This window comes from Odocoileus virginianus, chromosome 18, assembly GCF_023699985.2.
Source record: "Odocoileus virginianus isolate 20LAN1187 ecotype Illinois chromosome 18, Ovbor_1.2, whole genome shotgun sequence".
Taxonomy (NCBI): Eukaryota; Metazoa; Chordata; class Mammalia; order Artiodactyla; family Cervidae; genus Odocoileus; species Odocoileus virginianus.
The window spans coordinates 13,761,052-13,777,627 of record NC_069691.1 but is presented as its reverse complement, the minus strand read 5'-3'; the positions used below and the strand labels follow the sequence as shown (position 1 = coordinate 13,777,627).

At 41.0% G+C, this 16,576-nt stretch overlaps 1 protein-coding gene across 1 annotated transcript; it reads right to left on the bottom strand.

The window, feature by feature from the left end:
* Nucleotides 1–12,959: 12,959 nt before the first annotated feature.
* Nucleotides 12,960–15,093, bottom strand: LOC139039487 (cleavage stimulation factor subunit 2 tau variant-like). Its single transcript, XM_070480350.1, has one exon. It carries the CDS (start codon nucleotides 15,041–15,043, stop codon nucleotides 13,220–13,222), a length of 1,824 nt encoding a protein of 607 aa, XP_070336451.1. The 5' UTR covers nucleotides 15,044–15,093; the 3' UTR covers nucleotides 12,960–13,219.
* Between the last annotated feature and the right edge of the window lie 1,483 nt (nucleotides 15,094–16,576).

Genomic DNA, 16,576 nt, shown 5'->3' with positions numbered 1-16,576 from the left:
TGTCAGAACTCTCCACCATGACTCGTCTGTCTTGGGCGGCCCTACAGGGCATGGCTCATATTTTTATTGAGTTAGACAAGGCTGTGGTTCATGTGATCAGATTAGTTAGTTTTCTGTGATTGTGGTTTTCATTCTGTCTTCCCTCTGATGTGGAAGGATAAGGGGCTTATGGAAACTTCCTGATGGGAGAGACTGACTGAGGGGGAAACTGGATCTTGTTCTGATGGGCGGGGCCATGCTTCGTAACTCTTTAATCCAGTTTTGTGTTGTAGGTCATAGCTTTTCTTCCAAGGAACAAGCATCTTTTAATTTCATGGCTGCAGTCACCATCTGCAGTGATTTTAGAGCCCAAGGAAATAAAGTCTCTCACTGTTTCTATTATTTCCTCATCTATTTGCCATGAAGTGATGGGACTGGATGCCATGATCTTCATTTTGAGTTTTAGGCCAAGTTTTTCCACTCTCCTCTTTCACTTGCATCAAGAGGATCTTTCCTCTATCTTGGAAAAAAAAAAAAACACAAAAAACTTACTTGTCTTTCAAGGCCTATCTCTAATACCTTCTAAACCAGAGGTCAGAAAACTATAACTTGAATCAAATTTGGTCCACTATCAGCTTTTATAAATAAACTTTTATTGGAACACAGTTATATTCACTCAACTATCACAATATGGCTACCTTGGGATTACAATGGCAGGATTAAGCAGCTGTTTCAGAGAGGGCATGGTCTCTAAAACTACGTGTTCTTGAGATAATTGTTTTTCAACTTTCATGTTTCAATTTCCTTATGAATAACATGGTAGTAACTATAAAAGCTGCAGCATGTTTTGATAATGATTAAATGAGCTATTGTATGTTTGGTGGATGCTGTGATGGGGCACCCTGATCCCTCTTCTGAATGAGGATCTATTTCTTCAGTTGTCAAAAGATATTGCTTCCAACCTTCTGTGGTATTGGAAGAAAACTTCACCTCAGGACATGACACATTTATGGGGCAGCCCCCGTCTAGTGACTAATTACCCTGAGAAGTATAGACTTACCTCCCTACCCCTCAACTTGGATCTGTACTAGCACCAGAGGGCCCCATCATCATGGAATTTCAGCCTTTTCCTGAGCCCAATATTGTTCCTTCCCTACTCTTCCATAGGTGTTGACCTCAAGAGCACTTCCTAAATTCCTTCTCAGGGTCTGCACTCAGTGATTCCCATCTGTGGCAGTAGATACCAGGATTGGTCCGCAAGCACAGACACTAGGATGGCATTTTGGGGCTGATTACCTTCTCCCGGATGCCACTGCAGGTACTGTCACTGGTGCTGAACACACATAGCCCAGACAGCTGTGCAGATATTTCACCACTGGTGTTTACTAGTGGAAGGGGATGTGCTGGCTGATGCTGTGTGTCAGGCATTTGAGAAACGAGAGGAAAATAGTGATCTCAAGGACAGTAAACTGTCTGACCATTGTTAAGTTCCACTGATGTCTTGGAAAAGGGTAATGAAGGAGCTGAGATGGATTTATCAACAATTAAATGCTAAGTGTAAAGACCAGAGGACCTCATTGGAAACATAAAAAAAGCTCTTATATCTTAAATTGAGGGTAAGAGGTCCAAATATGAGGACCAAGGCCAGGATTTAATGGTAAGAGTAGCTGAGGCAGGTATGTTATGCCAGGGTTGGGAAAAGTGGGCCTCTGGTACAAGGAATGGCTGTATCTCTGTTGACCCCCTCTCACCTTCCCCCCAGGAATCTTTAATCTTCAGGTTATCCTGGACTCCCACCCTCCAAAGCCTGCAAAAATGGCCCACTCATCCTCTCTGTTAAGGGCTAGATACATACACACAAACACACATATTTGATGCTTAAATTTAATCCTCTGTACTCATTAAGGATTTCCTCCATCTTCACTCCTAATCACCAGGTCAGTAACTAGGATTAAATCACAAAATACTTCTGCCAAGGACCTACTAGAACTGCTAAGGGAGAAAAAGAACTATACTCCTATAGTCTTATTTCAAGACTAATAAACTGGGGAAATAGGCATGGGACTGGATTCTGAGGGTGCTTGACCAAGGTGGGTGGAAGATAAATTTGGATATAAGAGAGTTTACCAATATGAGAACGTCTGCCCACAATACAGGATATAATCATATCTTGTAGAAGGACTGTGAGCATGTTGTAGGCTAGCTGCTAGAAATGTGGAGAAAGCATTGCCATATACTAAGTGAGATAGAAATGATGGAATTGATGTGCCAGACAGCTTTACATAATACAGAAAGGAAGAATGTGTTCAACAGCTCTTCTCTCTTGACCAGTTTGACAGTAAATGACATGCACAGGAATCCCAGCCTAGTTTTATTATTGCTAAATCATTCTGAAGATCTCCAAATCAGTCAAGAGGATGCAGATTTGTGTCAAGAATAGGATGCCAAGAATGACCCATAGGGACACAGTAGCCCAGATACACTGAGAGATTCCCAGACCACAGAGGGTTTTGCTGGATCCAAATAGTTGTAGTCCTGGAATCCTGTTACCTCCCATCACCACATCCCCAGCTAGATATCCCTTTACCTGTCCTTGGTATGTAGATTTGTGTCTCTGGCTTATGAGACCCCATTATACAGGGCAGCCCTGTATGATTGTGCCTGGCTATGAGATGGAGCCCATCATTTCCAAGGACAAAGTATAACAGGGGAAGAAAAAGAGGAACCTGGGTGCCCCTTGTATGATCATCAACTTCAGGAGAACTATTCTTCTCTAATAATAGGAAGTAATTTTTGCTTAGGAAGAAGTCTCTGAACTTTCTCTTTTCTGGACTCCATCTATAGTATCTATTGATTGGCAGATTCCAGCATGTCAGCTTTTTTACATGAATTCTTTTCTGTTTTAAAAATCAGCAATGTATATAGTTTGAATACTACTTGGACATCCCTATTGTATTGTTATTTGGGAATGTCAAGCTGAGAATGCTTGCTTTTAGATTAGCCAAATGACCTTAGCCCACAAAGAAATTATTCCCTGTCATTTGTTTTTAAACTCCGTGGCCTCAGCAAGCATCACCCTCAATGGTGAAAAATTGAAAGCATTTCCCCTGAAATCAGGAACAAGACAAGGGTGCCCACTCTCACCACTACTATTCAACATAGTTTTGGAAGTTTTGGCCACAGCAATCAGGGCAGAAAAAGAAGTAAAAGGAATCCAGATAGGAAAAGAAGAAGTGAAACTCTCTCTGTTTGCAGATGACATGATCCTCGACATAGAAAACCCTAAAGACTCTACCAGAAAATTACTAGAGCTAATCAATGAATACAGCAAAGTTGCAGGATATAAAATTAACACACAGAAATCTCTTGCATTCCTATACACTACCAATGAGAAAACAGAAAGAGAAATTAAGGAAACAATACCATTCACCATTGCAACAAAAAGAATAAAATACTTAGGAGTATATCTACCTAAAGAAACAAAAGACCTATACATAGAAAACTATAAAACACTGAAGAAAGAAATCAAAGAGGACACAAACAGATGGAGAAACATACCGTGTTCATGGATTGGAAGAATCAATATTGTCAAAATGGCTATACTACCCAAAGCAATCTATAGATTCAATGCAATCCCTATCAAACTACCAACGATATTTTTCACAGAACTAGAACAAATAATTTCACAATTTGTATGGAAATACAAAAAACCTCGAATAGCCAAAGTAATCCTGAGAAAGAAGAATGGAACTGGAGGAATCAATCTGCCTGACTTCAGACTCTACTACAAAGCCACAGTCATCAAGACAGTATGGTACTGGCATAAAGACAGAAATATAGATCAATGGAACAGAATAGAAAGCCCAGAGATAAATCCACGAACCTATGGACACCTTATCTTCGACAAAGGAGGCAAGGATATACAATAGGAAAAAGATAACCTCTTTAACAAGTGGTGCTGGGAAAACTGGTCAACCACCTGTAAAAGAATGAAACTAGAACACTTTCTAACACCATACACAAAAATAAACTCAAAATGGATTAAAGATCTAAATGTAAGACCAGAAACTATAAAACTCCTAGAGGAGAACATAGGCAAAACACTCTCCGACATAAATCACAGCAGGATCCTCTATGACCCACATCCCAGAATTTTAGAAATAAAAGAAAAACAAACAAATGGGACCTAATGAAACTTAAAAGCTTTTGCACAACAAAGAAACTATAAGCAAAGTGAAAAGACAGCCCTCAGATTGGGAGAAAATAATAGCAAACGAAGCAACAGACAAAGGATTAATCTCAAAAATATACAAGCAACTCCTCCAGCTCAACTCCAGAAAAATAAATGACCCAATCAAAAAATGGGCCAAAGAACTAAACAGACATTTCTCCAAGGAAGACATACAGATGGCTAACAAACACATGAAAAGATGCTCAACATCACTCATTATCAGAGAAATGCAAATCAAAACCACAATGAGGTACCATTATACGCCAGTCAGGATGGCTGCTATCCAAAAGTCTACAAGAAATAAATGCTGGAGAGGGTGTGGAGAAAAGGGAACCCTCTTACACTGTTGGTGGGAATGCAAATTAGTACAGCCATTATGGAAAACAGTGTGGAGATTTCTTAAAAAGCTGGAAATAGAACTGCCATATGACCCAGCAATCCCACTTTTGGGCATACACACCAAGGAAACCAGATCTGAAAGAGACACGTGCACCCCAGTGTTCATCGCAGCACTGTTTATAATAGCCAGGACATGGAAGCAACCCAGATGCCCATCAGCAGATGAATGGATGAGGAAGCTGTGGTACATATACACCATGGAATATTACTCAGCCATTAAAAAGAATGCATTTGAATCAGTTCTAATAAGATGGATGAAACTGGAGCCCATTATACAGAGTGAAGTAAGCCAGAAAGATAAAGACCATTACAGTATACTAACACATATATATGGACTTTAGAAAGATGGTAACGATAACCCTCTATGCAAAACAGAAAAAGAGACTCAGATGTATAGAACAGACTTGTGGACTCTGGGAGAAGGCGAGGGTGGGATGTTTCAAGAGAACAGCTTTGAAACATGTATATTATCTAGGGTGAAACAGATCACCAGCCCAGGTTGGGTGCATGAGACAAGTGCTCGGGCCTGGTGCACTGGGAAGACCCAGAGGGATCGGGTGGAGAGGGAGGTGGGAGGGGGGACCGGGATGGGGAATACATGTAAATCCATGGCTAATTCATTTCAATGTATGACAAAAACCACTGTAATGATGTAAAGGAATTAGCCTCCAACTAATAAAAATAAATGGAAAAAAAAAAAAATAAACTCCGTGGCCTTCATCATCCTGATTTCCCACGGGCAGAATGCATTTTCATGCTGGTCACAATTTAAGGGGGGTTATAAAAACTCCCTCATTTTCTGTTATATTAACTGACTTCCTAGAAATATAGTCCTCAAAAGTGTTTAAATTCCACTATTATCAACACTGTTGTAACTCTATGGATGGGGTTCAAAGTAGTGACACTGCATATTGCAGTGCTGCCTTAATGCAAGTTCAGGACAAGCCCAGGAGCCTGCTGTGAGAACTAAGTAAGCGTTAGTCTCTCAGTTGTGCCTGACTCTTTGCGATCCCATGGACTGCAGCCCATCAGGCTCCTCTGTCCATGAGATTTTCCAGGAAAGGATACTGAAGTGAGTTGCCATTTCCTTCTCCAGGGAATCTCCCAAACCCAGGGATCGAACCCAGGTCTCCTGCATTGCAGACAGATTCTTTACCGACTGAACTACAAGGGAAGCCCTAGCCAGTCTTAAATCCCATTACATTGGAATCTGAGCTATCACAGGACTGTGTTACCATCATTTCATTCTATGTTTAGGAAACTGGTTTTTGGTTACATGTGAAACTCTCCCTGTATTTCTCATTTACCGTAGAAGAGTCAATCAGATTCTCTCTTTACTCCTTGTCTAGAGTGGAAATGATTGTTATAATGGGGAGCAGGAAGACCATGAAAAAGAGCATAAGAGGAGAGCAAAGGGAGGGCTCAGCTAATAAGGATAAACAATAGTTTGGGGCTGACACAGTTTGCTCAAATAAAAGGCCAAATAGGGAGATGGAGAGAATTTGAATTAATTGCCAAAGGTCTGAGGATCTTAGAGAACCAGAGTTCCTCCCACCTCCCTCCCCATCCCATCCCTTTGAACATAACAGCTAATGTTTGTTTATTTTATTCCCTTCATCTGCAAAATGCAAAGTACAATGCTTGCCTTACCCATCTCCTTGGCTGATTGTAAAACCCAAATTTACATTTCCAAAGACTGCATAATACATGCTGTGCTCTAGGAAGGCACTTGGTTTTTATTATGGGTTTCTGAGTGTGTCTAAATCCTGCCTCAGAATCTTTTGGGAAAGAAGTTGGGTAAAAAAGTATATAGAATTGAATTAATATTTATGAGACATACCAAGAATAGAAGAGCTTCTGCCTGACAATTTTGCCTGGTTGCAGTACTGGTGCTGCTATTATAGAGCTGAGGATGTCCCAGTTGACTAGACTCCACTGGGGGAACTGTGGTTTTAGTGAAGAAGGTGGTTGGTCCAAATCACATCCATCCATGATGTCCAGTAGCTTGGGTTTCTTGTTGGTTACCTCTCAGTTGAGTGATATTTCTCTGGAATCACAAGTTTCTATAGTTTAGGAAAAGACAATGTCAACTAAAAAAGAATTCCTACTCCATTTGTTTTGTTTTTCTACATCAGTATCCACAGTTAGCTATTCATTGGCAGGACTGGCCCATTTTTAAAAAAAAATTATTTACGGATTATTATTATTTTGGTTGTGCTGGATCTTCATTTCTGTGCACGGGCTTTCTCTAGTTGCAGCAAGTGGGGCTTCTCTCTAGTTATGGTGCTTGAGCTTCTCATTGTGGTTGCTTCTGTTGTTGTGGAGCACAAACTTTAGGGTGCACAGGCTTCAGTTGTTGCAGCTCATGGGCTCTAGAGTGTGGGCTCAGTAGTTGTGGCACATGGCCTTAGTTGCCCTTCCGCATATGGGATTTTCCCAGACCAGGGATTGTACTTGTGTCCCTGTCACTGACAGGAGGGTTCTTTTTTTTTTTCTTTCTCTTTTGATACAGTATTCTTTCCTTTTTATTCATAAGGGTTCCTTTTTAAAAAATTTTATTTATTTTAATTGGAGGCTAATTACTTTACAGTATTGTAGTGTTTTTTTGCCATACACTGACATGAATCAACCATGGGTGTACATGTGTTTCCCATCCTGAACCCACTTCCCACCGTCCCCCCATCCCATCCTTCTGGGTCATCCCAGTGCATCAGCCCTGAGCATCATGTCTCATGCATCGAACCTGGACTGGGGATCTATTTCACATATGATAATATACATGTTTCAGTACTATTCTCTCAGATCATCCCACTCTCGCCTTTTCCCACAGAGTCCAAAAGACTGTTCTATACATCTGTGTCTCTTTTGCTGTCTTGTGTATCGGGTTATCGTTACCATCTTTCTAAATTCCATATATATGCATTAGTATACTGTATTGGTGTTTTTCTTTCTGACTTACTTCACTCTGTATAATAGGCTCCAGTTTTATCCACCTGGTTAGAACTGATTCAAATGCATTCTTTTTAATAGCTGAGTAATATTCTATTGTGTATATGTACCAATGTATTATCCATTCATCTGCTGATGGACATCTAGGTTGCTTCCATGTCCTGGCTATTATAAACAGTGCTGCAATGAACACTGTGATGAACACATGTGTAGTCTCTTTCAATTCTGGTTTCCTCGGTGTATATGCCCAGGAGTGAGATTGCTGGGTCATGTGGCAGTTCTATTTCCAGTTTTTTTAAGGAATCTCCACACTGTTCTCCATAGTGGCTGTACTAGTCTGCATTCCCACCAACAGTGTAAGAGGGTTCCCTTTTCTCCACACCCTCTCCAGCATTTATTGTTTGTAGGTTTTTGGATAACAGCCATTCTGACCGGCGTGAGATGGTACCTCATTGTGGTTTTGATTTGCGTTTCTCTGATGATGAATGATGTTGAGCATCTTTTCATGTGTTTGTTAGCCATCTGTATGTCTTCTTTGGAGAAATGTCTGTTTAGTTCTTTGGCTCATTTTTTAATTGGGTCATTTATTTTTTCTGGAATTGAGCTAGAGGAGTTGCTTGTATATTTTTGAGATTAATTGTCAGTTGCCTCATTTGCGATTATTTTCTCCCATTCTGAAGGCTGTCTTTTCACCTTGCTTATAGTTTCCTTCGTTGTGCAAAAGCTTTTAAGTTTAATTAGGTCCCATTTGTTTATTTTTGCTTTTTTTCCCCATTACTCTGGGATGTGGGTCATAGAGGATCCTGCTGTGATTTGTGTCAGAGAGTGTTTTGCCTGTGTTTTCCTCTAAGAGTTTTATAGTTCCTGGTCTTACATTTAGATCTTTAATCCATCTTTGAGTTTATTTTTGTGTATGGCGTTAGAAAGTGTTCTAGTTTCATTTACAAGTGGTTGACCAGTTTTCCCAGCACCACTTTATAAACAGATTGTCTTTTCTCCATTGTATAATCTTGCCTCCTTTGTTGAAGATAAGGTGTCCATAGGTACGTGGATTTATCTCTGGGCTTTCTATTTTGTTCCATTGACCTATATTTCTGTCTTTGTGCCAGTACCATACTGTCTTGATGACTGTAGCTTTGTAGTAGAGCCTGAAGTCAGGCAGGTTGATTCCTCCAGTTCCATTCTTCTTTCTCCAGATTGCTTTGGCTATTCAAGGTTTTTTATATTGCATATAAATTGTGAAATTATTTGTTCTAGTTCTGTGAAAAATACCATTGGTAGCTTGATAGGGGTAGCATTGAATCTATCGATTGCTTTGGGTGGTATACTCATTTTCACTATATTGATTCTTCCAATCCATGAACACGGTATAATTCTCCATCTATTTTGTCCTCTTTGATTTCTTTCATCAGTGTTTTATAGTTTTCTATATATAGGTCTTTTGTTTCTTTAGGTAGATACATTCCTAAGTATTTTATTCTTTTCATTGCAATGGTGAATGGTATTGTTTCCTTAATTTCTCTTTCTGTTTTCTCATTGTTAGTGTACAGGAATGCAAGGGATTTCTGTGTGTTAATTTTATATCCTGAAACTTTACTATATTCATTGATTAGCTCTAGTATTTCTGGTGGAGTCTTTAGGGTTTTCTAAGTAGAGGATCATGTCATCTGCAAACAGTGAGAGTTTTACTTCTTCTTTTCCAATCTGGATTCCTTTTATTTCTTTTTCTGCTCTGATTGCTGTGGCCAACACTTCCAAAACTATGATGAATAGTAATGGTGAGAATGGGCACCCTTGTCATGTTCCTGGCTTTAAGAGAAATGCTTTCAATTTTTCACCATTGAGGATAATGTTTGCTGTGGGTTTGTCATATGTAGCATTTATAATGTTGAGGTATGTTCCTTCTATGCCTGCTTTATGGAGGGTTTTTTTTTTTTTTTTTATCATAAATGGATGTTGAATTTTGTCAAAGGCTTTCTCTGCATCTATTGAGATAATCATATGGTTTTTATCTTATAATTTGTTAATGTGGTGTATTACATTGATTAATTTGTGCATATTAAAGAATCCTTGCATTCCTTGGATAAAGCCCACTTGGTTATGATGTATGATCTTTTTAATATGTTGTTGGATTCTTTTGCTAGAATTTTGTTAAGGATTTTTACATCTATGTTCATCAGTGATATTGGCCTGTAGTTTTCTTTTTTTTGTGGCATCTTTGGTTTTGATATTAGAGTGATGGTGGCCTCATAGAATGAGTTTGGAAGTCTACCTTCCTCTGCAATTTTCTGGAAGAGTTTGAGTAAGATAAGTGTTAGCTCCTCTCTAAATTTTTGGTAGAATTCAGCTGTGAAGCCATCTGGTCCTGGGCTTTTGTTTGTTGGAAGATTTCTGATTAAAGTTTCGATTTCTGTGCTTGTGATGGGTCTGTTAAGATTTTCTATTTCTTCCTGATTCAGTTTTGGAAAGTTATAGTTTTCTAAGAATTTGTCCATTTCCTCCAAGTTGTCCATTTTATTGGCATATAGTTGCTGATAGTAGTCTCTTTTGATCCTTTGTATTTCTGTGTTGTCTATTGTGATTTCTCCATTTTCATTTCTAATTTTGTTGATTTGATTCTGCTCCCTTTTTTCTTGATGAGTCTGGCTAATGGTTTGTCTATTTTATTTCTCTTCTCAAGGAACCAGATTTTAGCTTTCTTGATTTTGGCTATGGTCTCTTTTGTTTCTTTTTCATTTATTTCTGCCCTAATTTTTATGATTTCTTTCCTTCTACTAACCCTGGAGCTCTTCATCTCTTCTTTTTCTAGTTGCTTTAGGTGTAGAGTTAGGTAATTTATTTGATTTTTCACTTGTTTCTTGAAGTAAGTTTGTATTGCTATGAACCTTCCCCTTAGCAGTACTTATACTGAATCCCATAGGTTTTGGGTTGTTGTGTTTTCATTTTCATTTGTTTCTATGTATATGTGATTTCTTTTTTTATTTCTTCTGTGATTTGTTGGTTATTCAGAAGCATGTTGTTTAGCCTCCATATATTTGTATTTTTAATATTTTTTCTTTTCCTGTAGTTGACATCTAATCTTACTGTATTGTGATCAGAAAAGATGCTTGAAATGATTTCAATTTTTTGAATTTACCAAAGCTAGATTTATGGCCCAGGATGTGATCTATCCTGGAGAAGGTTCCGTGTGCACTTGAGAAAAATGTGAAATTCATTGTTTTGGGGTGAAATGTCCTATAGATATCAATTAGGTCTAAGTGGTCCATTGTATCATTTAAAGTTTGTGTTTCCTTGTTAATTTTCTGTTTTGTTGATCTATCCATAGGTGTGAGTGGGGTATTAAAGTCTCCTCCTATTTTTGTGTTACTGTTAATTTCCCCTTTCATACTTGTGATCATTTGTCTTACATACTGCAGTGCTCCTATGTTGGGTGCATAGATATTTATAATTGTTATATCTTCTTCTTGGATTGATCCTTTGATCATTATGTAGTGTCCTTCTTTGTCTCTTTTCATGGCCTTTATTTCAAAGTCTATTTTATCTGATATGAGTATTGCTACTCCTGCTTTCTTTTGGTCTCCATTTGCATGAAATATCTTTTTCCAGCCCTTCACTTTCAGTCTGTATGTGTCCCTTGTTTTGAGGTGGGTCTCTTGTAGACAGCATATATAGGGGTCTTGTTTTTGTATCCATTCAGCCAGTCTTTGCCTTTTGGTTGGGGCATTCAACCCATTTACATTTAAGGTAATTATTGATAGGTATGATCCCATTGCCATTTACTTTGTTGTTTTGGGTTCGAGTTTATAAACCTTTTCTGTGTTTCCCGTCTAGAGAAGGTCCTTTAGCATTTGTTGAAGAGCTGGTTTTGTGATGCTGAATTCTCTCAGCTTTTGCTTGTCTGTAAAGCTTTTGATTTCTCCTTCATATTTGAATGAGATCCTTGCTGGGTACAGTAATCTGGGTTGTAGGTTTTTCTCTTTCATCACCCCAAGTATGTCCTGCCATTCCCTTCTGGCCTGAAGAATTTCTATTGAAAGATCAGCTGTTATCCTTATGGGAATCCCCTTGTGTGTTATTTGTTCTTTTTCCCTTGCTGCTTTTAATATTTGTTCTTTGTGTTTGATGTTTGTTGATTTGATTACTATGTGTCTTGGGGTGTTTTGCCTTAGGTTTATCCTTTTTGGGACTCTCCAGGTTTTTTGGACTTGGGTGGCTGTTTCCTTCCCTATTTTAGAGAAGTTTTCAACTATTACCTCCTCAAGTATTTTCTCATGGCCTTTCTTTTTGTCTTCTTCTTCTGGGACTCCTATGATTCGAATGTTGGGGCATTTCACATTGTCCCAGAGGTTCCTAAGGTTGTCCTTGTTTCTTTTAGTTCTTTTTTCTTTTTTCCTCTCTGCTTCATTTATTTCTACCATTCTCCCTTCTTCCTCACTTATCCTATCTTCTGCCTCTGTTATTCTACTGTTGGTTCCCTCCAGAGTGTTTTTCATCTCATTTATTGCATTATTCATTATTGATTGACTTTTTATTTCTTCTAGGTCCTTGTTAAACATTTATTTCATCTTCTCAATCCTTGTCTCCAGGCTATTTATCTGTAACTCCATTTTGTTTCCAAGATTTTGGATCATTTTTAGTATCATTATTCTGAATTCTTTTTCAGATAGACTCCCTATGTCCTCCTCTTTTGTTAGGCTTGGTGGGCATTTATCATGTTCCTTTACCTGCTGAGTATTTCTATGCCTTTTCATCTTGTTTAGATTGCTGTGTTTGGAGTGACCTTTCTGTGTTCTGGCGGTTTGTGGTTCCTCTTTATTGTGGAGGTTCCTTCCTGTGGGTGGTGTTGGGCGAGTGGCTTGTCAAGGTTTCCTGCTTAGGGAAGCTTGCATCGGTGTTCTGTGGGTGGAGCTGGATCTCTTCTCTCTGGAGTACAATCAGGTGTCCAGTAGTGAGTTTTGAGATGTCAGCGGGTTTGGTGTGACGTTGGGCAGCCTGTATATTGAAGCTCAGGGCTATGTTCCTGTGTTGCTAGAGAATTTGCATGGTATGTCTTGCTCTGGAAGTTGGTGGCTCTTGGGTGGTGCTTGGTTTCAGTGTAGGTATGGAGGTTTTTGGATGATCTCTTATCAATTAATGTTCCCTGGAGTCAGGAGTTCTCTGGTGTTCTCAGGTTTTGGGCTTAAGCCTCCTGCCTCTGGTTTTCAGTCTTTTTTTTTTTTTTTTTTCCTGAGGTAAACATCTTTATTTTCTTACACAATCAAACATGTTAAACTATCTCAGTACATTACCATTTGAACAGGTCATCTTTTAGTCTTTATGCAGTTTTCACATTGTTTTACTCAGTATTTTTAAAATGGACTTTACACCTTGTAGACACATTTAACAATACAACAATACTGCATAACCTTTGTAATCTTATTTAGTATATAATCATGTTCAGTTATCTTTGTATATTTACAGGGAATTAAACAGACCCACTCCCTCCTCCCCCTACCCCACAATTTAAAAGAAAATACAACAAGAAATGAAATTAGGTTCTGGGAAGAAAGAAACCCTCATCATTCAAGTGTGGAGTTTCAGAAGTCAGCTTTTTGCACCTACCCATCCTCTATGCTACAGAAAACCTTTGTGAGACTACCACCAAATATTTTCTAAAACCTTTCAAGAAGTTCCAGTAGATTTCTGGATTTGTTCCTTTAAAATCAAGATACTCTGCCTTTGCTCAGGAGGCAGCATGGCAATCTGATTTGCAGTCAGCTGAAGAACCTGCATGATCAAAGCTGCCTTTTCTTGATCCTGGGGGGTTACTTGGCTCTGCCCAGGACTAAAACTGCTAGGCTGGCCTCCACCTTGCTTGCCTGCCCCTTGCATGCCTTCCCCCTGCATGCCAGCTCCTTGCATGCCTGCCCCCTGCATGCCAGCACCTTGTATGCCCGCCCCCTGCATGCCACCTCCTTGCATAGCTGCCCCCTGCATGCCAGGTGCAGGGTTTCCCACCCCTGAAATGCTGGGAACCTGTCTGGGTCCCTGAGGACCACCTGCCCCCATATTAATAGGACCTGGACCCTGAATTCCCCCAGTAATAGGGCCTCTCGAACTGGGGCCAGGGCCCCTCATCTCCATTCCTCTTGCATCCATGCCTCTCACTTCCATTCCTCTGGTTTCCATTGCACAGGTCTCCATTCCTCTTCTCTCCATCACTCGTGTCTCTAAGACCTCTGTTTCCATGGCTCGAGTCTCCATCCCTCGAGAGTCTCTGCTGCCTCTGCCATCCATAGGTAGCCCCCTTTGATCTATCATAGGTCCTCTGGGCTCACTCATGAGCATTCTAGGATCTGCCAACGGCCCTCCCCTCATCTCATGTGAGGAAGGGCCCCGGCTGTCATGACCAGCGGCATGGTGCATTGGAGGACCCTGATGTGGTGGGCCAAGATAGCCTCTGGGCTCCACCTCTCCAGTGACTGAAAGCAAAGTCCCTCCACGTGGATCATTTGGAGCATCCCCCAACAGTCCTCGAGGAGGCAGGCCACCAGCAGTCATGGGTCCACGAGGAATAGGAGCTCTGGGATCAGATATCTGCACCTGCCCCCGCTCTAAGGGCACGGGGCCAACTCCTGGCATTCCAACTTGGGGTTGCATTGTTCCACCAGGAGTTAAGGGGCCAGGGCCAGGAACTGCGGCTGGCATCGGGCCTTGGGGTGGAATTCCACCCTGAATAGGGGTCTGCATCAGAGGAGGGATGTCTTTCACAGGTCTTCTGGCCAAATGTTGAGGCTGAGGGGCCGGGGGGTTCTGCTGGTTCAGCAGAACGTTAGGTCCAGGACAGAGCCCAGGGCCGGGGCCAGGGCCAGGGCCAGAAACGGATTGAGATTTCCCTGGGATGAGTGGTGTGACATGAATTTTGCAATGCAGAATTTTCAGAGCAATCTCTGGATCCATGATTCTCATCACCACTTGTGCCTGCAACAGTGCATAAGCCAGCTGTGGGTTTTGAAGTAACATATTTCGAGCTTCCTGGTGGCTGTTTTGGACACAGAGCTTCATCTGCTTCATCAGCTCAAACATCTGCTCCGGGGGAAGACTAGCGACTGCTCTGGTAATCGACTCAGGAGCATCTTCTGGATCGATGGGGTCCCCGTAGGGTGAGTCAATGATAGGCGCTGCAGGCCCTAGGCTCTTTAGCTCCTCCTTGTTCTTTTCACTGGCTGCATTGTCCACGCGAAGCGCTCTCCCGCTGAACTCCCGCCCATTAAGGTTCCGCATGGCACTAAGCGCGGTCTCCTGGTCTTGGTACTCGCAGAAGCCATAACCCTTAGGTTTGCCCGTCTCTCTATCGTATACCAGCCGGAAACTCACAACAGAACCAACCTCAGAGAAAATGTCCTTTAACTGCTCTTCAGTTGCCTCATACAGAATGTTCCCCACGAACACGGAACGCAGTGATCGATCCATTGCCGGGTCTCTCACCGCCAAACTCGACATCATTCCGATCGCCACACAGCGGAGAGCGGCTTCTTCAAGTCGTCCTCTGCCGACCCACACTTCCGCCGAGCAACGGAAACAACTTTTACATTCCGGGCAGAAACCTCACTAGTCTGTTTGAATCGTTCCGCTAATACGCAGCACCTGCGCCTCTGTTTTCATAACTAAACTAATGCTTTTTGTCCTTGGTCCTTCCTGAGGCACATGATTCCTTTCTCACCTCTTATTCTGCAAACTTTTCTACGGCTCTCCACCACCCTCACCGGGAAAAGCTTCTGGTTTTCAGTCTTATTCTTACAGTAGCCTGAAGACTTCTCCATCCATACAGCACCGATGATCAAACATTTAGATTAATGGTGAAAGGATTCTCCACAGTGAGGGACACTCAGATAGGTTCACAGAATTATGTGGAGAAGAGAAGAGGGAGGAGGGAGATAGAGGTGACCAGGAGGAGAAGAGGGGGAATCAAAAGGGGCGAGAGCAATTTAGCCAGTAGTCAATTCCCTATGTGCTCTCCACAGTCTGGAACCCTCAGAGATGTTCAAGGAGTTACATAGAGGAGAGAAAAGGGAGGAAGGAGATAGAGTTGACCAGGAGGAGAAAAGGGGGAATCAAAAGGAGAGAGACAGATCTAGGCAGAAATCAGTTCCCTAAGTGTTCTCCACAGCCCAGAACACACACAGAGATTCACAGAGTTGGGTAGAGAAGAGAAGAGGAGAGGAGATAGAGGTGACCTGGGTGAGAATAAGGTGAATCAAAAGGGAGAGAGAGTAATCAAGCCAGTAATCACACTCCTAATTAAAAATCGGTACTGAAGATTGGATTCTATAGGTAGAAAATTGATAACAAATACCACAAAGCAAAGATTAAAAATCTAGAGGTTGGACTCTCAAAAATACAGTATTAAAAAAAATAACAAAAATCAAAAAATTATAAAAAATATATATGAAGTTTGCTTTAAAAATAGGATCTTTTTTTTGCAAGGTAATAGTAGGTTATAAAAAATTAAAATTAAGGGAGTAATAGAGGACTTAAAAATTTTGAAAACTTAAAAATATTAATAAAAATGATAATAGTAAAAATATATCTAGGAATTTCTCTGGAGCTGTTGTGGGTAGTGTGGGGTCAGTTCAGTTTCATATAGTTCCTTGTTCCAACTTATACTTTTCAAGATCTATAGACCCTTTCCACTGTAGTTGGTACTAACTACAGGGTTTTAATCTGTTGCACCTGTCACTTCCAAAGCGATTCCCTCTGTTTATTTTGGCTGCTTCTGTTTGCAGGTCTCTTCAGTGTCTAATTTCTGCCCTGACACAAGTGGGCGTTGGTGGTCACTTATTTAGTCTCACTTGTTCAGTTGTGCTGTGGGGAGGCAGGAAAGCTGCAAACAAACGTCACTGGCATGTGTGGGGAGTGCTTGCAGTGTCTCAGCCACACTGGGTTTGCCTCCGCACACGGTGTGTGGGCTTTCCCAGTCTACACTGCTCAGGCTCCAGGTTGCTCTGCAGGGGAACTGTCTAAAGCGGGCCCTGGGTT

Excerpts from the sequence above, each read along its gene's own strand:
- LOC139039487 (XM_070480350.1), bottom strand. The coding sequence starts at position 15,043 with ATGATGTCGAGTTTGGCGGTGAGAGACCCGGCAATGGATCGATCACTG.